The 25,856-nt window shown below is 45.4% G+C and overlaps 1 protein-coding gene across 1 annotated transcript; it reads right to left on the bottom strand.

Annotated features, from left to right (window-relative positions):
* Window positions 1-591: 591 nt before the first annotated feature.
* On the bottom strand, window positions 592-25,856 carry LOC120981442 (potassium channel subfamily K member 1-like). Its single transcript, XM_040410982.1, has 3 exons — window positions 25,541-25,856; window positions 17,417-17,812; window positions 592-851 (listed from the first exon to the last, which is right to left on the bottom strand). Exons 1-3 carry the CDS (start codon window positions 25,854-25,856, stop codon window positions 592-594), a joined length of 972 nt encoding a protein of 323 aa, XP_040266916.1.

The raw sequence follows: 25,856 nt of genomic DNA on the forward strand, positions 1-25,856 counted from the left end.
AGGAGATGTAATACCCAGCACGGCCACTACACTTTGAACGGAGCTTCGCTTCCTCTTCCATTCAAAGAGCTAGTTCAAGCACCAGAGGGTGCAGGGAACAGCTGATCTGATGGGGGTACAGGGTTACGGACCCTCACTGATCGTGCATTAATATCAGGAGCCTGAAGAACCCCTTTAATGATTTAGTGCTTGGACTCACTACTAACAAATGTGCTTGTTTCCTTCTTCTACCTACGTGAGGGCGTGCAGTCTACTCTAACCATGTTTTTTGTACCATACCCTACTATTTCTTCATGCTTCTTTCAAATAAGTGCACATATAAAAAGGTATCTCTGATGGCGGTCCATCATGCGATTAAGAAGAGATTAGTCATTAAACCCCTGAAAATTAGGAAAACCTACCCAGTGCAAGCGACCATTGAAAAATCATATACCATCCAAAGTGGATTTAATAATGCACTACGTGTTATAATGTTCACCGCCATATCAGCCTCTCAGAGGAGGAAGTGGTTATAGCAATTCATTGTGGTCCTCCCAGTGGAAAATGCTCTTCATGGTAAAACTAATAAGTGGAGACATTACAAAACAATCATCAGCTAAAAGACAGGTTGATGGTCCCATACGACTTCTCAGTGGGAGACGCCGAGTGTGGAAGCCTCCTCCTCGTCGTTTCATCATGTTTAGGCGCAAAAGGAAGCTCCGAGTCATATGGCGCCTGATGTTGAATCTCTTCCGCTCTCTGGCTACCGTCACACCCAAATAAGAACAGATTGAAGAACTGGCTGCAGTTCAGAAGATTCTTTAATATTTCAACCACAAGAAACACGGCAATTAGCCCAAATAATAAATAACCTAAAAATAAAAAATAAAGAAAAATAACCTAAAAAATACATAAAAGCCTTTAACAACGTCCAAAAATAAAATACGCTAGGTAATTAAATGACTTTTGCTATTGAACAATTGTTATGGCCGCTAGCCACCAGCAAGCTTAGCGTTCTCCAGACACAAACATTTATATAGATTTACCTCCAGGCACTTTGCTAATGATAGCAGGAACATATATTATAGAGTACACTTACAATGTCTAAATAAAACCAATTTGTTTTTTTCTTAACCTTGACTTTGAGATATGGGGGGGATTGCAAACACTAATGGGTTTTCCTGGATTAGGAACAGGACAGGTAAAAGAAAACATTTCATTTCCCCATGAACCAGGCGCTGTTTAGCAGTTTTTCGTTTCATTAGAATGTCTTTTTTTATTAGCGGATTTAATTTTTATTTAACAAAAATATTTATATATCGTTTTTGCTTTTTTTTCCTTTATTTTTTACAGAGTTTTGGGATTTTTCTAGGCAATGTTTGCTATTTTACTTTGTTGCTTAGCATTAACACAAAAATAGGCTGAGTGCTTGCTAGCAAACATTAATTTTGATATTTAACATTTCCAAATGATGACCGTTTTGTCAGGACTATTACTAACATGGATGGTTTTTACAAGGAGCAGTGTTTACTTAGGCCCCTTTCACACGGGCGAGAATTCCGCGCGGGTGCAATGCGTGAGGTGAACGCATTGCACCCGCACTGAATCCGGACCCATTCACTTCAAATCAATGGGGCTGTGTACATGAGCGGTGATTTTCACGCATCACTTGTGCGTTGCGTGAAAATCGCAGCAAACTCTATATTGTGCGTTTTTCACGCAACACAGGCCCCATGGAAGTGAATGGGGCTGCGTGAAAATTGCAAGCATCCACAAGCAAGTGCGGATGCGGTGCGATTTTCACGCATGGTTGCTAGGTGACGATCGGGATGGGGACCCGATCATTATTATTTTCCCTTATAACATGGTTATAAGGGAAAATAATAGAATTCTTAATACAGAATGCTTAGTAAAATAGAGATGGAGGAGTTAAAAAAAAAATAAAAAAATGTTAACTCGCCTCATACACTTGTTCGCGCAGACCGGCTGCTCTTCTATCTTCTTCTTTGCTGTCCAGGAGGAAAAGGACCTTTGATGACGTCACTGCGCTCATCACATGGTCCATCACCATGGTGATGGACCATGTGATTGACCATGTGATGAGCGCAGTGACGTCATCAAAAGGTCCTTTAGCCAGGTCCTGAAGAAAGTAGAAAGAAGAGGAGATCCGCTATGCGATCAAGTGGATGGGGTGAGTTAAATTTGTTTATTATTTTTAACCCCTCAATGGACATTTTACTAAGCATTCTGTATTAAGAATGCTATTATTTTCCCTTATAACCATGTTATAAGGGAAAATAATAAAATTTACACAACACAGATCCCAAACCCGAACTTCTGTGAAGAAGTCCAGGTTCGGGTTTGGGTACCAAACATGCCGATTTTTCTCACGCACGTGCGAAACGCATTAAATCGCTTTGCACTCGCATGGAAAAAAAATTTGCTTTTCCCTGCAATGCACCCGCATCTTGTCCGGCCCTCACACGCGACGCCCGTGTGAAAGAGGCCTTAGTCTTGGTTTCAGTTCCTAATGGAGCCTATGAGGCAGATTTCTTTAAAAAGGCAGGACACAATAGCACTGCAAGTTGCGCCATTCTGGAAAAAAATTACGAGCTCCCTGAAGGGAACCCATTGGACCCCTTTATAGCCGATGGAGTCCATCAGGCAGTGGGTTTTTTTTCGTCATAGGGTGGATCTGTTACTGCAGGTTTTTTTCCTGGTTTTCTGCTCCTAAAACGGAGTGAGAGCCGATGTGAACGTATCCTTAAGCTGGCGGTCCAGCACAGGAGCCGACATCTCCAAATTGTTGGAATCTCACGGTTCCACACCACTGTTCCGTTCCCAGGTGCTTTCAGTCCCTAGATCAAGACTGGCAACCAGTCACTGGGCTCAGTGGTCATATGTGCGCTTGTGTAGAATGGCACATCACTGCTAGTGACGTGATAATGATGGGCCGTTATAGCATATGTTTGCAGCAATCACACAATGAAGCCTCTCCAGTCCAGCAGGGACCAGAAGCGGCTGGGAAGGAAACATTGGTGCTTGAAAAGGTAGGACTGCAGAAGGCTAATTTTTTATTTGGCAAAAAAATTGGGGTCGTCAGCTCTCACCCTTTAATAAGTATTTTTTCCTTTTAACATATTTTTTGTATTTTGCTCATATTCTACAGCTAGTGAAGAACAGCTCCACGCACACATCCCCTACTACTAGGGAAGAACAGCTCCATACATACATCCCCTACTACTAGGGAAGAACAGCTCCATGCACACAACCCCTACTACTAGGGAAGAACCGCTCCATACACACATCCCCTACTAATAGGGAAGAACAGCTCCATGCACACATCCCCTACTAATAGGGAAGAACAGCTCCATACACACATCCCCTACTACTAGGGAAGAACAGCTCCATACACACATCCCCTACTACTAGGGGAGAACCACGCCATACACACATCCCCTACTACTAGGGAAGAACCGCTCCACACACACATCCCCTACTACTAGGGGAGAACCACGCCATACACACATCCCCTACTACTAGGGAAGAACAGCTCCATACACACATCCCCTACTACTAGGGAAGAACAGCTCCATACACACATCCCCTACTAATAGGGAAGAACCGCTCCATACACACATCCCCTACTACTAGGGAAGAACAGCTCCATACACACATCCCCTACTACTAGGGAAGAACAGCTCCATACACACATCCCCTACTAATAGGGAAGAACCGCTCCATACACACATCCCCTACTACTAGGGAAGAACCGCTCCATACACACATCCCCTACTACTAGGGAAGAACCACGCCATACACACATCCCCTACTACTAGGGAAGAACCACGCCATACACACATCCCCTACTACTAGGGAAAAATAGCTCCATATGTAGTGTTGATCACAAATATTCTAATCGCGAATTTTTATCGCGAATTTTGGCACTTTGAGAATTTGCAAAGATGTAGAATATAGTGCAATCAGTAATATCTACTCAGACCTGATAAAATGTGAAGTTGCATGTATTGCGCAAAAAATATGCGCATCATTAGTGCCGATTTGCACAATCGCGAAAATAATGACTGGAGATCACAAATTCTATAATTTGCGAATTTATTGCAAATATTATGCAAAAAAGTCGTGAAATATCACGAAAACGAATATTGCCTGTGCTGCTTATCACTATGCATATGTACATCCCCTGATGAAGCTTCTATAGCAGCTCAAGGAAACCTTATAGTAAAGCGGTGTGCACGGTCCTGGGGGGAATATGTAAATGGGATTTCTCCAGGTACTCTGGTTACTTCCCACATGCTACAAAACAATGACTGGTTTGTTGGCTTCCATGAAGCTACTGTTAGGGCTCAGGCACTTGACTGTATTTTGGCTGTTTTGTAAGGAGCATTAAGGCTGGGTTCACACCTGAGCGTTCACGCCCTACGCCCCAAGAAGTACAGGAGCTTCTTTGGGGCATATTGTCGCACGTTCCCGTACATAGACTTCCGGGAACGCGCGACAATGGGCGTTTGCTTGCTTCCGGAGCCGCGTATGTAAACGCCCGATAAAATCGCGCATACAGAGCGCAACAGAGTACGCTCATGTGTGAACCCAGCGTAATAGTCCGCCCAAAGAGATGCATGGAGACTGTAGGGCTATATGCCTAAAATCTTAGCCTTAGGCTTCTTGTACATGACTGTATGGCTTTTTCAGTGTTTTGCACTCTGTTTTAAACAAATCCGTTTTTCTGTTTCAGTAGTGTTTCCGTTTCTGTTCCGCTTCCGTTCAGTTTTGCCATTCCATTTGGTTTCTGTTTTTTGTGGATTGCAAACGGAAGCATGGCATATACAGTAATAACATAGAAAAATTGGTGCCGGACATAAAATTTTCAATAGATGGTTCAGCAAAAATGGAACGGATACGGAAGATATACGGATCCGTTTCTAATTTTTTTCACATTTTTACCGGTCTGCGCATGGAAGGACGGATCCGGCATTGCGGTATTTTTAATGCCGGATCCGGCACTAATACATTTCAATGTAAATTAATCCGGCATTCCGCTAGTGTGAAAGTACCCTTAGACCTCTTCATTGTGTCACTCCTCTACACCTTGAAAATTATGAATAAATTGACAACTTGGCGTTACCATTCTCCTTGCCAAAAGGGTGTGTCCCTACATAGTCTGAGTGTGTAAGCACTGACTGCTCAGCCTTATTTAAGTTGGCTGCAATACCACAGGAAACATTTTTTAAATAAATAATAATAATTAATATTATTATTATTATTTAGATGCAAGCATTATATATGGACTAAGCCCTGATTCTGAAGGAATAAAATCTGAGTCTCTTAGACCTCATGCACACGACCGTTGTGTGCATTCGTGGCCGTTGTGCCGTTTTTTTTCGCTGACCCATTGACTTTCAATGGGTCCGTGGAAAAATCGGAAAATGCACCGTTTTGCAGCCGCATCCGTGATACGTGTTTCCTGTCCTATTTTTTTGACGAACAACGGTTCACGGACCCATTCAAGTCAATGGGTCCGTGAAAAAACACGGATGCACACAAGATTGGCATCCGCGTCCGTGGCCGTAGGCTACTTTCACACAGACGGATCCGCAGATCCGTCTGCATAAAAGCTTTTTCAGAGCTGAGTTTTCACTTCGTGAAAACTCAGATCCGACAGTATATTCTAACACAGAGGCGTTCCCATAGTGATGGGGACGCTTCTAGTTAGAATATACTTTGAACTGTGTACATGACTGCCCCCTGCTGCCTGGCAGCACCCAATCTCTTACAGGGGGCTGTGATCCGCACAATTAACCCCTCAGGTGCTGCATGGTGATGGGGACGCTTCAAGTTAAATATACCATCGGATTGGAGAAAACTCAGATCCGATGGTATAAAAGGGACTCCTGACTTTACATTGAAAGTCAATGGGGGACGGATCCGTTTGCAATTGCACCATATGGTGTCAACGTCAAACGGATCCGTCCCCATTGACTTGCATTGTAATTCAGGACGGATCCGTTTGGCTCCGCACGGAAGACCCACGGACTAAAAAACGGTCACGGATCACGGACCTACGGACCCCGTTTTTGCGGACCTTAAAAAAAAAAAAAACGGTCATGTGCATGAGGCCTTAGCCAATATATTTTGATCAAAACACATGCATGGCTGCAATACCAGACTGTCACGAGGGTGTCAAGAGCCACGCCTGACTCAGTTATACCCGGGGTCAGGAAGTCGCAGCGGGTGGCTGCGCGCTCTATGTAGAAAGATAGTGTTTTCTTTATGGTAGCTTTCTGGGTTTGCCTTGCAACCCTTTTTGGCTCACTCAGGGATCCGTAGCTCCTTCTCCTCAGCTGTTTCTTGTCCAGCAATCCCAACCTCCTTATATTCCCCTCTCTCACTTCTCTGGTTGCCAGATATAGAGCTTCCTGCCTGGACATCTATACTGACCCACTGGAGCTGTGTAGCTGTGTTCCCTGGTTGTTGTTCCAGAACATTACCCTCCGGATCCCTGTTGGGCCTTGGTGGTCTGCTGTTGTCGCCCACCTGGGATTATATGATTGTCTGTATTGTCTGTCCTCTCCTTGGTGTTTTCCTCTTAGTGTCAGTGGTGCGGACTAGCGATCCCACCGGCCCGTTCACTACATAGGGCTCATCTTAGGGAAAGCCAGGGTTTAGGCACGTGATCGGCGAACGGGAGAGGAACCCGTCTAGGGACGTCAGGGCAGTCAGGTGCCAGCCGCAAGGTGAGTCAGGGGTCACCACCTTTCCCTCTCCCTTGGACAGGGCCTTCCCATTTCCCTCCCTCTGCGTGACGCCGGTCATTACACAGACCGATCCCAAAGACGAGAGTGACTTTGTCCTGGAAAAAGCAACCCATCCCCTCCCCTTTAATTTTTTTAAATATTTTTTTGTAATCCTTTACTAATCCCTTTTCATACTCTATGCAGGAGAAGAGAAATGAGGACCCATTAAATATAATTATTTTAAATTACCCAGTATACCCAAGTTCTTCTTTTTACAATTCTTTCTGAAAGAGAATTATAGAAATTGTATACAGTAGATACTAATTTCATATAATACCAAATGGATCCAGCAGTATGACCTCCGTGATGTCTCTGCTACGGTTACAATCTGTCAGCTTTAATGCAAAATGGCTTTTTCTCTACTTTATCTTTTTTATCTTTTTTTTTTATTTTTTATTACCATTTAGTATTTTGTGCTGGCTAATGCACTGCGTTCTTTATACTAATTATATTTTAAAGTTGTGGTTGCATAAAGATCATTCATGCATATATTTTTTTTAAATTAAAGTTACTAATGTTTTTAATTAATGAGTATACAGCATGTACTCTAACCTGGAGTATGGCAGCAATAGAGACAAACCCTTCTATTAAAGCAGTTGTCCGAGTGTTTAATACTGATAACCTATCCTCAGCATAGGTCATCAGTATGTGATCGGTGGGGGCCCGATTCCTGACACCTCAGCCGATCAGCTGTGTAAAAAGGCTGCGGTACTCCAGTGAACACTGTGGCCTCCTCGCAGTTTACCAAGCACAGCGCCGCCCATTGGATAGTGGGTGTGCTTGGTATTGCAACTCAGACCCATTCACTTGAATGGGACTAATCTGCACCTAGGCAATGAGACCATGGAATGTAACGTCACAGTCCTAGAAAGAGGCTGTAGCACTTCAAACAGCTGGTCGGCAGGGGTCTCGGGAGTCGGACCCCCACCGATCACATACTGATAACCTATCCTGAGTATAGGCCATCAGTATTAAAGGGGTTATTCAGGAAAATATATTTATGACTTCTCTTCAGGATAGGTCATCAGTATCAAATCTATGGGGGTCTAACACCCAGGGCCCCCGCAGATCAGCTGTTAGTATAGGCTTTGAGCACTGCAGCCTCTTCCTAGACCAGGGACATCACTGTATATTGGTCATGAGGTCTAGTTGCAGCTCAGCCCCATTCAAGTCAATGGGGCTCAGCTGCAATGCCAAGCACTGCCACTATACGATGTGCGGCGCGGTCCTTGGTAAGCCGCCGGGAGCCTGCATTGTTCCCCAGAGCTCTGGTGAGCACAGCTGCTCCCTGAAACAGCTGATTGGCGGGGATGCAGGGACGACGACGACGACGACGACGACGACGACGACGACGACGATGATGATTGATGACCTATCCTGAGGATATTTCAGCATTATCTTTTCCAGGATAACCATTATAAAGACTCACACAGCCCCTTTAAAGATTTCTTCTTTAAAACAAATAAAAGCATTACATTTGGTGGTGTGTAGCTAACTATTCACATTCCGTTTGCTTATATAGGGCCCTTATTTTGATGGAATCTCTAGTTCGCTGGTATGAGGTCGTTTTCTGCCCTCTGGAGGAGAGCTCATTTGCATGTTTCCCATGAATCTTTTCCATACACTGCGGGATCTCTTTAATAAGAACAATTACACGCTCAACTTATTTTTGTCAAGACTTGCCATGTCCAACTTTGGGAGCATTTTTTTAATTACTACATTATACTCTTCGAGCTAAAAATCTTTTTTTCAATTGGCATTTATTAACAATTATGAGCCTCTTTCTCTGTACAGCCTTGAGATTCTCTAGTAGCAGGCTGTGTTTTTACGGTTTCCCATCAGGTAGCTCAGCTGACGGCTTCGTATCGCTGATCTCTAACCTAAAACACTCATTATAACTCAATTCTTATGTTACAGATACGTTTCTGATCGATGGGGCTGACCTCTGGGATCCTGACCAGTCACGAGAAAGGGGGTTCTTTAAGCAACATTTGAATTGGGAGTAGTTTGCAGCTCATCCCGTTCATTGCAAATTTCTGTTTCTGGAAGAAAGCAGTCAGGTTTTTCTAAACCTAGACTATCCTTAATTCACACACATCAGTTGTTCTTGATAATAGGGCTCAGATCTTGTCCCCTATTCACTAAGAACTCATTCACACGGCAGTAGTGAAGGATAGTCAATCAGGCATCAGTGGTGTGTGGCATGTGACTGGTGAGGACAGTGATTGGATATGGTGCCCCTGTAGCCACAACAATGCCTCACTGCCTGCAGACTGGGAGAGGGCGGAGCAGCAGTGCTGGATCGGAGAGGCCTGAGAAAGGGAGTGTAAGTGCTTTTATTATTTTCTCAGGCTCCAAAGAATTTTCAGAAATAATTTTAAAAAATTCAAAAAGATAAAGTGGACAACGCCTTTAAGTAGCAGTTGTCCCAGTTACTGCCACTCATCATTAAATGATCACTAGAGAAAAATGCTACAAGCTGACAAAGCAAGCAATAATGCCCTACAGGAGCATACTGTAGAAGGTATCTTCTAACACAGACTCCATTGACTTTGATCATGAAATCTCATTTTCAAATTAAACGCTGAATAATATACTCTGCTCTGAGCTCCACATTTCTGTCAATATTCTGCTGTATATTTTTTGATACTCATCTGTAAGTCATCAGTGTAATGGGTGAAATCCACAAATATCTGCGCAAAAAGGACATTGAGTAGTCTCAGATTATGGAGCTGATTTTTAGGCTAGTTCTACGGCATATTTTTCTATCGTGAACTCTGCCTAAAACCACAGCTCCATATCGACTGCACATCAAATCTGGAACAGAACATGAAGTCTATGGAGATTACTGTATGACAATGGACCTGCTTGGAATTCTGTAGGTACAAGCCCTTTAGTAAATCCCCCTTTCATTATATGCGACAATGTGGAGTTAATATTATTGCTGTATTATTTACTATACCTGACATTTGAATTTTTTTCAGACAATTATGATAAAAATCAAGTTAAAGGCTATGGACACCTACAGAGTAATTTTTTTTTTAATGATTGCATTTTACTCATTTTGGGCTAGAAATACAGTATTTTAGATTATTTTGTCTTTCTTAAAAATTTTCAACAGTTTTTGTGATACACCAAAAAATATTAATAAATAAATAAATAAATAAATGTATGTATGTCTATCTGGAGACTGTCCCTCCTGAGAGCCTTGTCTCTGACCTCCTGAACTCAAACACTTATCAAACTGATAAGAATATGGCTTAAATAAGAATTTAGCTACGAGTATTTCTAAGGTCAGCAGTAGAGTTGAGCGAACACCTGGATGTCCGGGTTCGAGAAGTTCGGCCGAACTTCCCGGAAATGTTCGGGTTCCGAACCCGAACCGAACTTCGTCCCGAACCCGAACCCCATTGAAGTCAATGGGGACCCGAACTTTTGGGCACTAAAAAGGCTGTAAAACAGCCCAGGAAAGAGCTAGAGGGCTGCAAAAAGCAGCAACATGTAGGTAAATCCCCTGCAAACAAATGTGGATAGGGAAATGAATTAAAATAAAAATAAAAAAAATAAAAATGACCCAATATCAATTGGACAGAGGTCCCATAGCAGAGAATCTGGCTTCACGTCAGCAGAGAATCAGTCTTCATGTCATAGCAGAGAATCAGGCTTCACGTCAGCCACCACTGGAACAGGCCACTGTCACACATTTAGGCCCAGGCACCCAGGCAGAGGAGAGAGGTCCCGTAACAGAGAATCTGGCCTTATGTCAGCACAGAATCTGTCTTCATGTCATAGCAGAGAATCAGGCTTCACATCACCCACCACTGGAACAGGCCACTGTCACACATTTAGGCCCAGGCACCCAGGCAGAGGAGAGAGGTCCCGTAACAGAGAATCTGGCCTGATGTCAGCACAGAATCTGTCTTCATGTCATAGCAGAGAATCAGGCTTCACGTCACCCACCACTGGAACAGGCCACTGTCACACATTTAGGCCCCGGCACCCAGACAGAGGAGAGGTTCATTCAACTTTGGGTTGCCCCGCAATATAATGGTAAAATGAAATTAAAAATAGTATTGAATGAGGAAGTGCCCTGGAGTAGAATAATATATTGTTAAGGGGAGGTAGTTAATATCTAATCTGCACAAGGGATGGACAGGTCCTGTGGGATCCATGCCTGGTTCATTTTTATGAATGTCAGCTTGTCCACATTGGCTGTAGACAGGCGGCTGCGTTTGTCTGTAATGACGCCCCCTGCCGTGCTGAATACACGTTCAGACAAAACGCTGGCCGCCGGGCAGGCCAGCACCTCCAAGGCATAAAAGGCTAGCTCTGGCCACGTGGACAATTTGGAGACCCAGAAGTTGAATGGGGCCGAACCATCAGTCAGTACGTGGAGGGGTGTGCACAGGTACTGTTCCACCATGTTAGTGAAATGTTGCCTCCTGCTAACACGTTCCGTATCAGGTGTGGTGCAGTTAGCTGTGGCGTCGTGACAAAACTTTTCCACATCTCTGCCATGCTAACCCTGCCCTCAGAGGAGCTGGGCGTGACACAGCTGCGTTGGCGACCTCTTGCTCCTCCTCTGCCTTCGCCTTGGGCTTCCACTGGTTCCCCTGTGACATTTGGGAATGCTCTCAGTAGCGCGTCTACCAACGTGCGCTTGTACTCGCGCATCTTCCCATCACGCTCCAGTGTAGGAAGTAAGGTGGGCACATTGTCCTTGTACCGGGGATCCAGCAGGGTGGCAACCCAGTAGTCCGCACACGTTAAAATGTGGGCAACTCTGCTGTCGTTGCGCAGGCACTGCAGCATGTAGTCGCTCATGTGTGCCAGGCTGCCCAGAGGTAAGGACAAGCTGTCCTCTGTGGGAGGCGTATCGTCATCGTCCTGTGTTTCCCCCCAGCCACGCACCAGTGATGGGCCCGAGCTGCTTTGGGTGCCACCCCGCTGTGAACATGCTTCATCCTCATCCTCCTCTTCCTCATCCTCGTCCTCCAGTAGTGGGCCCTGTCTGGCCACATTTGTACCTGGCCTCTGGTGTTGCAAAAAACCTCCCTCTGAGTCACTTCGAAGAGACTGGCCTGAAAGTGCTAAAAATGACCCCTCTTCCTCCTCTTCCTCCTGGGCCACCTCCTCTTCCATCATCGCCCTAAGTGTTTTCTCAAGGAGACATAGAAGTGGTATTGTAACGCTGATAACGGCGTCATCGCCACTGGCCATGTTGGTGGAGTACTCGAAACAGCGCAACAGGGCACACAGGTCTCGCATGGAGGCCCAGTCATTGGTGGTGAAGTGTGTCTGATCCACAGTGCGACTGACCCGTGCATGCTGCAGCTGAAACTCCACTATGGCCTGCTGCTGCTCGCACAGTCTGTCCAGCATATGCAAGGTGGAGTTCCACCTGGTGGGTACGTCGCATATGAGGCGGTGAGCGGGAAGGCCGAAGTTACGCTGTAGCGCAGACAGGCGAGCAGCGGCAGGGTGTGAACGCCGGAAGCGCGAACAGACGGCCCGCACTTTATGCAGCAGCTCTGACATGTCGGGGTAGTTGCGAATGAACTTCTGCACCACCAAATTCAGCACATGCGCCAGGCAAGGGATATGCGTTAAACCGGCTAGTCCCAGAGCTGCAACGAGATTTCGCCCATTATCGCACACCACCAGGCCGGGCTTGAGGCTCACCGGCAGCAACCACTCGTCGGTCTGTTGTTCTATACCCCGCCACAACTCCTGTGCGGTGTGGGGCCTGTCCCCCAAACATATGAGTTTCAGAATGGCCTGCTGACGTTTACCCCGGGCTGTGCTGAAGTTGGTGGTGAAGGTGTGTGGCTGACTGGATGAGCAGGTGGAAGAAGAGGAGGAGGAAGCTGAGTAGGAGGAGGAGGAGACAGGAGGCAAAGAATGTTGCCCTGCGATCCTTGGCGGCAGAAGGACGTGCGCCAAACAGCTCTCCGCCTGGGGCCCAGCCGCCACTACATTTACCCAGTGTGCAGTTAGGGAGATATAGCGTCCCTGGCCGTGCTTACTGGTCCACGTATCTGTGGTTAGGTGGACCTTGCCACAGATGGCGTTGCGCAGTGCACACTTGATTTTATCGGACACTTGTTTGTGGAGGGAAGGCACGGCTCTCTTGGAGAAGTAGTGGCGGCTGGGAACAACATACTGTGGGACAGCAAGTGACATGAGCTGTTTGAAGCGGTGTGTGTCCACCAGCCTAAATGACAGCATTTCATAGGCCAGTAGTTTAGAAATGCTGGCTTTCAGGGCCAGGGATCGAGGGTGGCTAGGTGAGAATTTACGCTTTCTCTCAAATGTTTGTGAGATGGAGAGCTGAACGCTGCCGTGTGACATGGTTGAGATGCTTGGTGACGCAGGTGGTGGTGTTGGTGGTACATCCCATGTTTGCTGGGCGGCAGGTGCCAACGTTCCTCCAGAGGCAGAGGCCGAGGCGGCGGCAGCAGCAGCAGAAGAGGCCGAGGCGGCGGCGGCAGCAGAAGAGGCCGAGGCGGCAGCAGCAGAAGAGGTAGCAGGGGGAGCCTGAGTGACTTCCTTTTTTTAAGGTGTTTACTCCACTGCAGTTCATGCTTTGCATGCAGGTGCCTGGTCATGCAGGTTGTGCTAAGGTTCAGAACGTTAATGCCTCGCTTCAGGCTCTGATGGCACAGCGTGCAAACCACTCGGGTCTTGTCGTCAGCACATTGTTTGAAGAAGTGCCATGCCAGGGAACTCTTTGAAGCTGCCTTTGGGGTGCTCGGTCCCAGATGGCGGCGGTCAGTAGCAGGCGGAGTCTCTTGGCCGCGGGTGTTCTGATTTTGCCCACTGCTCCCTCTTTTGCTACGCTGTTGGCTCGGTCTCACCACTGCCTCTTCCTCCGAACTCTGAAAGTCAGTGGCACGACCTTCATTCCATGTGGGGTCTAGGACCTCATCGTCCCCTGCATCGTCTTCCACCCAGTCTTGATCCCTGACCTCCTGTTCAGTCTGCACACTGCAGAAAGACGCAGCAGTTGGCACCTGTGTTTCGTCATCATCAGAGAAGTGCTGAGGTGGTATTCCCATGTCCTCATCATCAGGAAAAATAAGTGGTTGTGCGTTAGTGCATTCTATCTCTTCCACCCCTGGGGAAGGGCTAGGTGGATGCCCTTGGGAAACCCTGGCAGCAGAGTCTTCAAACAGCATAAGAGACTGCTGCATAACTTGAGGCTCAGACAGTTTCCCTGATATGCATGGGGGTGATGTGACAGACCGATGGGCTTGGTTTTCATGCGCCATCTGTGCGCTTTCTGCAGAAGACTGGGTGGGAGATAATGTGAACGTGCTGGATCCACTGTCGGCCACCCAATTGACTAATGCCTGTACCTGCTCAGGCCTTACCATCCTTAGAACGGCATTGGGCCCCACCAAATATCGCTGTAAATTCTGCTGGCTACTGGGACCTGAGGTAGTTGGTTCACTAGGACGTGTGGCTGTGGCAGAACCGCCACGTCCTCTCCCAGCACCAGAGGGTCCACTAACACCACCACGACCATGTCCACGTCCGCGTCCCTTATTAGATGTTTTCCTCATTGTTCCCGTTCACCACAATTTTGAGAATGGCAAATTTGGGAATAGTTTTTCAACCCAGAAAAAAAAAAATGTGCTTTTACGGTCACTAGAAATAACTTGACCAGCTAAAACAGTACAGATTTGGTTGAATAGAAATGTCAGGTCTATTTTTTAGGCGCTGGGTGACAGGCTCAACTTGCCCCTGATGTAGTATATGGCCAAAAAATAACCACACTGTTGATGGTTAAATGCACTTGGGTGACACAGGCTCAGCCTGCACCAGATGTAGTATATGGCCAAAAAATAACCAGACTGTTGATGGTTAAATGCACTTCGGTGACACAGGCTCAGCCTGCAGCTGATGTAGGATATAGCACAAAATAACCACACTATTGATGGTTAAATACACTTGGTGATAGCTTGTGCTGGCGCACCACACATCACAAAATGGCCGCCGATCACCCTAGAAAAAAAGTGATCTAAAAACGCTCTGGGCAGCCTCAAAAAAGTGAGCAAGTCAATATTAGCACTTCAATGATCCACAGCTGCAGATCGATCACAGAATGAAGTCTTTTGGAGGAGTTAATCTGCCTAATCTCGCCCTAACGTCGCAGCTGCAACCTCTCCCTATGCTTGAATCAGCAGAGTGACGTGCAGCGCAACGTGACCCAAGCTTATATAGAGGCTGGGTCACATGCTGCACTGGCCAATCACAGCCATGCCAATAGTAGGCAAGGCTGTGATGGCCTCTTGGGGCAAGTAGTATGACGCTTGTTGATTGGCTGCTTTGCAGCCTTTCAAAAAGCGCCAAGAAAGCGCCGAACACCGAACCCGAACACAGACTTTTACAAAAATGTTCGGGTCCGTGTCACGGACACCCCAAAATTTGGTACGAACCCGAACTATACAGTTCGGGTTCGCTCATCCCTAGTCAGCAGTCAAGAAATAAGTAGGGATGAGCGAACCCGACGTATTCAGGTTCCGGTTCGAGGAATTCTGTTATGGATTCAGTCAGCATGGAATTCTATGATGGACGCAAAATGTAAGCGTTTGAGGCATTCTGTCATAATAGAAGTCTATGGGGAGCATAACGGATAAGTCTAGTTTCCGTTATGCAGGACTGAAAATAAAGTCCAGTCCTGCATAACGGAAACCAGATGGATCCGTTATGCTCCCCATAGACTTCTATCATGACGGAATGCCTCTTAAAGGCTTCCGTTTTGCACTCAGTCATAGAATTCCTCCACCGCCCGAACGCCGAACCTGAAAACATTGGGTTCGCTCATCCCTATAGATAAGGCTTCACACGAGCCGAGCCGTCAGCTGACGAACTCAGGAGGGAGGGTCTACAAATAGACAGATTTTTAACCCCATGCATCACAAAAACTGCATACATTTTTTTGTAAAAAACAAATAGAAAAAAGTTTGTATCCCAAAATAAGTAAAATGCAATCATAAAATAAATTGTCCCAAAAGGCGTCCATAAAAATTTATTATTCTTGGCCGATCATCTAATGTGATCCGCATCATATTTTCTCACAAACATGTGTCTAGAGTTCCCTTTAAGAGCCGTTCCTGGTCTGAGAGCACATAAAGGTGTATTTTAGCTGTAATTGTAGAGCACTTGCCATTTAACGCCTAATCTATTTCCTGCCCAATCATTCATCATTGTGTGTGCCCCTTCCACTAGACAGCTAGTACGCAGAACTGTTATTACATGGCATTGTAATACTAGCATGTTTTTACAATAAGCCTTAAAGAAAAAAAATCTAGATGCGAGCACACAGGCATAAAATGATCCCTGTATAAATCTGGATGCAGGATTGTGAGGACTGTAATCATTTCATGACCTTCCTGTAAAGTATTAAATATTGATGGCACCGCAGGAGCCCCTAAAACCTTCCATTATAAATTCCCATCTGCATGGTCCAGGAAGGCATGGTAAAATCTTACATTGTGCCCTTCTCTCCGACCTCTGCTAATAATAAAATACCTGCCATCCAGTGCACTACAAGAGTTTAGAAATTCAGCAAATCAATGTGTTGACTACTCCATCTTCCAACATTTACATTTTTTTGAACTAAAGCCCCTTTCACAAATCCTTGTCCGTGATGACATCGTGACAAGGTGGTCCATCCGTGAAGGATCCATGTTTGCTCCTTGTGTCCATCTTTGCCCTACGTGTTTCATCCGTATCCCACGTTACAATGCTAGGCTGAAAATTCGTTCCCAGCAGATCTCCTACCAATGGTCTGTGAAAATCACTGACAGAACATGGATGGCATCTCTGTCCTGTCCATAGCTTTCACAGACCCATAGACCATAACGTGTGTGAGGGATGGGTCATCATGAAAAATAAGTAGCGCAAGCTTCCGTGGGGTCACCATGGTCCATGGAAAACCATGGATGTGTGAATATAAAATCGATTGATACATGAATGGTCCTTGGAGGCCACAGACTGCTTATGTCCACAACTCATTGATAGTGAACCTGACACTTGATGTGAAGCCACATCAAGTTATGCGTCACAGGAATAGCTTTATAAAGAGGTCTCTGGATAAATGGTCCTTTCAACATCATCTACAAAATTAACTTCTACTGTAGAGCACACTCCATGCTAGTTATGGTTGAAGAGTCACAGGGGCGGCACCGCTAAAGGAGTTTTCTGAGACCTAGCTATTGATGACCAACGCCCTCATTGATCAGGTGTTTCGGTCAGTCATCAGCTTCAGAAACTATACAGTGGGTGGAAAGCTCTGGCACCGGCATACTGCAGCTCAGTTCACATTCACTTGACCATGGCAGGGCCACCACACAATGGACAGAGCCTTTTGTTTCCAGCTTCATCCACTGTATAAGCAGTTTCCGGCAACAGCAGCTGGCCAAAACAGCTGGTCAGTGGACGTGTTGGTTGTCAGACTCCCACCAATCTGAGATCAATGAGGATAGTCCATTAATATCCAAGTCCGGGAAACCCCTTTAAGTCTTCAACTCTCCAAATCCCCTCCATAAACAATTGTTTTAAACACACGGCAAAAAAAATAACGAATCTGGTATTAATCTTAAAGGTATACTTACAGATAATCAGAATCTTGTAGAGAGCTGGCATTCGCTGGCCACTTTTCTCCCCGGGAACATAATCTCCAAGGCCAACAGTACTTAAAGAGATAAAACAAAAATACAGCGCATCCACGTAGCCCCAGTTTTCTTCAACAGCATTAAAAACAATTGCAGGAATGAAAAAGAAGAGTAACAAGAGGAGGGAGATCAAGACACAGGCATGGATCAACTCTAGTTTCTTCCAGGGAAAGGGACACCGCAGGTGAAGAATATGGATGAGCTTGTCACGAAGTAGGAAGAGAAGGTTCTGGGCAACAATAGACAATAAGGATAAAGTGAATGGGATTCCAATGATCGAATAGAACAGGCAAAATATCTTTCCACCCAGTGAGATGGGGACAGGATGACCATAACCTGCAAGTGAAAAATATAGGGTTCTTATATCAGGGGGTATAACGATATATACATTTTAATAGGGGTTGTCTCATCTCAGACATTGGTGGCCTATCGCTCCTATCTCCAGAATGGGCCCCCGAAAGGGAAAGAGTGTGTGGCCACCTACCATTCACTTCTATTCCCAATAGTCCCATAGCGGTGAATATAGAGAGGTGGCCATACAGGCGCAGTGCGATTTCCATTCACGTCTATGGTACTTCCAAAAATTGCCGAGCGGGCTCACTCGGCTATTTTCAAAACTCCCCTAGAAGCGAATGGAACAAAGATGTGAAATGCGCATCGTGCGCCCTTTTTCCCTTTCAGGTGGCATGTTCTGGAGATAGGAGTGGGTTCCAGAGTTGAGACCTGCACCTATCGAACATTGGGGGCAAATCCTAGCAATATGCCACCAATTTCGGAAATGACAACCTCTTTAAGCAGCACAGTCACCAATATTAAAAAAAAAAAAAGAAAAAAAAAAGCCAAGCAAGGCTAAAAAGTTAGGTTGTCCACTCCTTAAGGCCTCATGCACACGACTATGCCGTTTTTTGCGGTACGCAAACCGCGAATCCGCAAAAAATGGAAGGCGCAATTTGCGGAACGGGCGCCGGCAATACAAATGCCTATTCTTGTCCGCAAAGCGCGGACAAGAATAGGACATGTTATATTTTTTTTAGCGTGGCTGCGGACAGCACACGGAGTGCTGTCCGCATCTTTTGCGGCCCCATTGAAATGAATGGGTCCGAGCCGCCAAAACAGCGGCTCGGATGCGGACCCAAACAACGGTCGTGTGCATGAGGCCTTACTGTGTTATTGCCCATTCTCAGAGTAGGCCATCAATATCCAATTGGCAAGGATCCCCTACAGATCAGCTCTTTAAGGCCTCTTTCACACTACCATATGGCTATTTCAGTGTTTTGCGGTCCGTTTTTCACGGATCTGTTGTTCTGTTTTTTTTTTTCGTTGCGTTTTCGTTCCGTTTTTCCGTATGGCATATACAGTATACAGTAATTACATAGAAAAAAATTGGGCTGGCCATAACATTTTCAGTAGATGGTTCCACAAAAACAGAACGAATACGGAAGACATACGGATGCATTTTCGTATGTGTTCCGTTTTTTTGCGGACCCATTAACTTGAATGGAGCCACGAAACGTGATTTGTGGGCAATAATAGGAAATGTTCTATCTTTCAACGGAACAGAAAACCGGAAATGCGGAAACGGAATGCATACGGAGTACATTCCGCTTTTTTGCGGAACCATTGAAATGAATGGTTCCGTATACGGAACGCAAAAAACGACCCGCAAAACGAAAAACAAAACAAAAATGGTAGTGTGAAAGAGGCCTAAGAGTTGCTCCGGCACTCACAGTCTGTATCAGAACAGATCCGTCCTCGTAATTGCAGAGCTGCTACCGTTCCTTCCAACCAGCCCCGTCCACTAAACACCGGACAGGGCTATCCAGTTTTGGTGCCAATTTCTGGCACATCAGATGCACTGAAACCATTGATCGGCAGGGGTGAAGGGTGCCTGGCCCCTGCCAATCAAAAATGTATCAATGGTAAAGAAGTGGACAACCAGTTTAGTTTCCTGGGATCCCATGATTTGAAGATCTTGGGGTTCCTCGGATCAGGTTACTTGAATGCCCACATTGTGTGACTTCGAAGGAGAGCTGCCCATACACAATAGATAAAAAAACAGCTGATCAGTCAGTGTGCCCTACTGAATGGGTTGTTCAAAGCAATGGTCTCACCCCATTATTGTGCAGAGTTTCTGCTACCAAGGATAGACGGGCCTGGTGTTCTCTGCCCATGCATTGCCTTTTCATCACCCTTGCGCCAGTTCCCTATCCACTCTTTTCAGTTGAGCCCTGCACAGATTCTTACCACCAAATAGCAAAAGAAATGCAATCAGGCAGGGCCCTCACCCTCTAGGGGCCCAATTGCAGCCACATGGCCTACATGAGGATACATACATGTTTGGCTATCATTCTCTTCCATGTTTTTTTGCCATATCATTTGGTTGATTTTTTCCCCATTTGATTATCCCTTTAGACGCCACTCATCATCTGTGATTTTACTGTGGTATATTTCTTTTATATACATTTAGAAAAGAATTGGGCCCCATTCATGAAAATTGTCTAAAATAAAAAAGGGTCTTTGTTGCCCATAGCAGCCAATTAGAAATCATCTTTCATTTTGCATTCTGCTCTTGAAAAATGAAAGCTGTGCTGTGATTGGCTGCAATTAGGAATAATGACGCTTTTCCTTTTAGACAGTTTTGGTAAATCTGCCCCTTTTAATGTCAATATACAGACCCTCTGCTACTGGTTAGTTACGTTACCAAGGACTAGTTCACACTTTATTGATTTGGTCTGCCATTTCCATCAGTAAGTGCTTGTTCACATGGCCGTTGTGTGCCCGTATGCTCTCCGCAATCACGGAGATGCTGAACGGAAGCACTACAGAGTGCTTCCGTGGCGTTTCTGGCCGTGCCTCTGCACCCCCAAAAAAAAATAGAACATGCTCTATTTTTTTGCGGTGCGGACGCATCACAGACCCATTCAAGTTGAATGGGACTGGATCCGTCCCGGCCGCCGCACGGACGTTGCCCATGCATTGGGGGCTGCAAATTACGGTCCCCAATGCACGGAACGGCTGCACAAGGGCCGTGTAAACAAGCCCTTAGGGTCCATTCACACGTTAGGTCCGCATTCGTTCCGCAATTTGCGGACCCATTCACTTTCAATGGGGCTGGAACTGATGCGAATCCACATTTTCGGGATATGCATCCTCATTTTCAGGATCCACATCATTTTTTTTTTTTCGGGATCCGCAATTCCGTTCCTGAAAAAAAAAATAGAACATGTCCTATTCTTGTCCGCAATTGCGGACCAGAAAAGGCATTTTCTATTATAGTGTCTGTGATGCGCGGTCCACACATTGCAGGTGTCCGTGTTTTGCGGATCCGTAATTTGCGGGTCCGCAAAACACTTACGGACGTGTGAATGGACCCTTATTGTGAGTCAAAACCAGGTACGGGTCAAAATCACAGAACAGGTCCAAATCTTTCCCTTATACCTTATCGCTTTGGAGGCTTAACCCCTAGTTTTGGCTCTCAATCACTGATGGAAATCCCTGAAGTGTGAACTAGGCCTAAGGGCTCATGCACACAAATGTATTTTTCTTCTGTTTTTTTTTTTTTTTTTTTACAGATCTGTACACAAAACCATTCACTTCAATGGGGCTTGAAAAAACCCCTGAAATGACTGTGTGCATTCCGTTTCCATATATCCACATGTCAGTTCTGCAAAAAAAAACTCCTATTCTTGTCCGTTTTGTAGACAAGGACAGGCATTGTTACAATGGACCCGCAAAAAAACGGATGCGACACGGACGTCATCTTTTTTTTGCGGATCTGTGTTTTGCAGACCGCAAAATACATACGGTCGTGTGCATGAGGCCTAAAGGCTGCTTTCATACAAGAATTTTTTTTTCTGTCTGGGTATGTTTAGAACATGTAGCATGCTCTGTCGTCATTTTTTTCCCCTCACAGGACTGGTCAGTAGGTTGTGGGAAAGAAAAGTTGAAGGACACTGATGGTCAGTCCGTTTTTGACTGATGGTTGCCAGGAGATACTGGGTGTTTATTAGGCTACATGCACACGACCGTGGTGTGTTTTGCGGTCCGCAAAACACGGATGGCGTCCGTGCGCATTACGCAATTTGCGGAACGGCACGGACAGCCTTTAATATAACTGCCTATTCTTGTCCGCAAAGCGCGGACAAGTATATGACATGTTTGTTTGTTTTTTCCAGGGCCACGGAACGGAGCAACGGAGTGCTGTCCACATCTTTTACGGCCCCATTGAAGTTAATGGGTCTGCATCCGAGCCCCCAAAACTGCGGCTCGGATGCGGACCAGAACAACGGCCGTGTGCATGAGGCCTTAGGCCTCATACACACGACCGTTGTTTGTTTCCGCATCCGTTCCGCCGATTTTTTGCATTTCTGATGCGGACCCATTCATTTCTTCTGGGATTTTCTTCACGCGCGTCAAAAACGCATCAAAACTGATGGCACCTAAGCAGAAAAAAACTGAAAGCACTCGCAGATAAAACTGAACTTGCTTGCAAAATGGTGAGAGTTTCACTGAACACACCCTGAGCCAATCCGCATTGTTTGTGTGAAAGAGGCCAAAGCTCCTGCAATCTACTAGGAGCAGGTTGAGTCAGTGACAGTCAGGAACCTTGAGTAGAAGATAGATGCTGTTTATTTAGTTTTTGCCTTTTCCTTATAGCATTCAATGCCACTTCCTCTGTTGGACCTGGAGATCACACGATTGTCAGGTTTCTTGGGCAGCGCAGAGCTGCTGGGTCTTAGCATGCCCCAATCAGCTCTGCCCCCACGAGGAGGTTGCTTTCCCATTGGGGCTCTCATGGATACCCCAGTTACACTTGAAAATTACAAAATGAAAAATGAAATTAAAAAAAAGATAAATGTCTTTTAATGACAAACATAAAATAAAAATAGGAGAATAAACATAAAACCATGTTAAAGTGTAAGAAGTATATGCATTTTTACTCTCTGCATGGTGTCGATAATTAGGACATCTACATTCGGTACAGATGGTGGATGTGAAGGGGTTACTATAGCCTAAGAACTAATGTGCATGTGTTCTGCGTCGCTGATACTCAGCCGTCCACTAGGTTAATTAAAAAGGAGGCATTTAATTCATTAAAAGCCATCTACAGCTAGCCAGGACGATCTGGGTAATGATAGTAATTAAAATAGGTGGTAAAACACATATGCCGTAAAATCACAGTGAGGGCTCATGCACACAGCCATCTTTCATGAGGGAGAAAAAAAAACCAAAAACATTGGGGGTCATTTACAAAGGCCGGCGTTTCACAACGGTCTTTGATTCCCCCTCCTGCGCTGGATGAGGACGCACATAATTGTGAATACCGGTCGTCATAAAATAGGACATTAGAATTTTTTTTGTCCGTTTTCACTGCCCGACAGCTCTCTTACAATTGTAAGGGACTGTTTTTAATGGGCGTATGTCAGAAAGGTATCAGTGGAAAACAGTTTTTAAAAAATTTTTTTTTAAATGTCACGTGAATGTAGCCTTAGGACTGTTTCACACGAGCGCAAGTCCATTGCGTGATCCTCTGTTCTGGACACTGCTCGTCTTGCAGGAGTGTACGGCTTTAGGGCTCATGCACACAAACGTATTTTCTTTCCGTGTCTGTTCATTTTCTTTTGTGGACCATATACAGAACCATTTATTTCAATAAGGCCTCTTTCACACGACCGTATGGCTTTTTCAGTGTTTTGCAGGCCATTTTTTCCGGATCCGTTGTTCCGTTTTTTGTTTCCGTTGCATTTCCGTTTCGTTTTTCCGTTCGGCGTATACAGTAATTACATAGAAAAAATTGGGCTGGGCATAACATTTTCAATAGATGGTTGCGCAAAAAAACGGAACGGATACGGAAGACAGACGGATGCATTTCCGTATGTGTTTCGTTTTTTTGCAGACCCATTGACTTGAATGGAGCCACGGACCGTGATTTGCGGACAAGACTCAAAATCTAGCGGAACGGAATTGCGGACATACGGAAACGGAATGCTCACGCGAGTACATTCAGTTTTTTTTGCGGACCCATTGAAATGAATGGTTCCGTATACGGACCGAATACGGAAGGCAATAAACGGCCCGTATACGAAACGCAAAAAACGTTAGTGTGAATGAGCCCTAAGGCTCCATTCACACGTCCGTGGTGTGTTGCGGACCCGCAACACACCCGCCCGGCACCCCTATAGAAATGCCTATTTTTGTCCGCAAGCTGAGGACAAGAATAGGACATGTTCTATCTTTTGCGGAGCTGCAGACCTGAAGATCGGGGCCGCGCTCCGCAAATGCGAATGCTGACAACACACTGTGTGCTGTCTGCATCCATTCCGTCCCCATAGAAAAAGAATGGGTCCGCACCCGTTCCGCAAAATTGCGGAACGGATGCGGACCCATTTGCGGACGTGTGAATGGAGCAAGTCATAAAAAAAAAAAAAAACTGAAGTTACTCCATGTGCATTCTATTTCCGTATGTCTGTTCCTTTAAAGAATAGAACATGTCCTATTATTGTCCGCATTACGGACAAGGATAGGACTGTTCTGTTAGGGGCCAGCCTTTCTGTCCCGCAAAATATTGAATGCACATGGACGTCATCTGTATTTTTTGCGGATCCGTTTTTTGCAGACTGTAAAATATATACGGTCGTGTGCATGAGGCCTTATACTGATTTTTAATGCTGTGTGCCTCTACTTTACCGTATTGCAGTTACAGAATCACAGTGACAGCTTTATTTCAGTATGATCCTGCACAAGGAAGGTCATACAGAGGCACACAGCATTATAAATCAGTATAAGGGCTCATGCACACGACCATATGCATTTTGCAGTCCGCAAAAAACGGATCCGCAAAAAAATACGGTAGATGTCCGTGTGCATTCCGTGGAAAGGAACAGCTGGCCCCTAATAGAACAGTCCTATCCTTGTCCGTTAGGCCTCATGCACACGACAGTATTTTTTCACGGTCCGCAAAACGGGGTTCCGTTGTTCCGTGTCCGTTTTTTTTTCTGTGTGTCTTCCTTGATTTTTGGAGGATCACCAGACAAGAAAAGTGAAAAAAAAAAAATCTAAGTCAAGTTTGCTTTGAAAATGATAGGAAAAAACGGACACGGATCACGGACGCGGATGACAATCTTGTGTGCCTCCGTGTTTTTTCACGGACCCATTGACTTGAATGGGTCCGCGAACCGTTGTCCGTCGAAAAAAATAGGACAGGTCATATTTTTTTGACGGACTGGAAACACGGATCACGGACGCGGATGACAAACGGTACATTTTCCGAGTTTTCCACGGACCCATTGAAAGTCAATGGGTCCGCAGAAAATCACGAAAACGGAACGGATGCACACAACGGTCATGTGCATGAGGCCTAATGCAGACAATAATAGGATATGTTCTATTTTTTGTGGAACGGACATACGGAAACAGAATGCACACGAAGTAACTTCCAGGTTTTTTTTTGGGCGGACCCATTGAAATGAATGGTTTCATATACGGTCCACAAAAACAACAGACTGGACACGGAAAAAAAATACGTTTGTGTGTATGAGCCCTAAAGCCGTGCCCTCCTGCGAGACGAGCAGTGTCCAGACCAGGGGATCACAGACCTATGGATGAGGACAGCACACAGGCGTCAGTTCAGTTTTCATAGAAATGAATAGGTCCATGTGCTATCTGCAAAAAATGTGGATTGAATTTGTACACAGATGTAGAATTCGGCCTCAGGACTAAGGCCCCGTTCACACAACCATGTGTTTTATGGACAAGAGTAGACATTTGTAACATAGTGTTGGGCCTGCGAAAGTGTGGGATGCACACGGACAGTATCCATGTTTTGTAGATCTGTGATTTGCGGACCATAAAAACCAGATACGGACGTGCGCATGAGGCGTTAGGCTGTTTGGAGATAGAGTAACGGTATTCAGTACATGTGGAATTTTGTGCAGCAAAAATGTTTTCCTCTCACTTTTACAAAATTACACAAACACCCAACATGCGACCAAACATTGCAAAGAAGGTTTCTTGTAATAAAAAAAAATGAACCGGTACTATATATGTGGTGGTCTAGTTACCTACCTATAGTGGTAAGTGTAGTACCAGTGAAGAACAGAGAAGATACAAAATCCCACTTCAATTCAATACCAGATATGTTCCTCAGAACCGACACACCAAAGCTCTTGACCAAAAACACTTTCCGGAGAAAGTCATCCAGGAGCTCCTCAGATAGACATGGGTGATTCTCCAAGAACTCATTCCACAAGTCCTCCACCTGCTCCCTCAGCTGATCCTCATAGGGTTGTTCCAAGATGGAGAACACAAAGGCCCCAATAACTAAGTACAAGACATAACTGAACAAGAGCAGGAGAAAAAAGAAAGGGCAGCGGTTCACCAT

Source organism: Bufo bufo, chromosome 11 (assembly GCF_905171765.1).
Source record: "Bufo bufo chromosome 11, aBufBuf1.1, whole genome shotgun sequence".
NCBI classification, from domain to species: domain Eukaryota; kingdom Metazoa; phylum Chordata; class Amphibia; order Anura; family Bufonidae; genus Bufo; species Bufo bufo.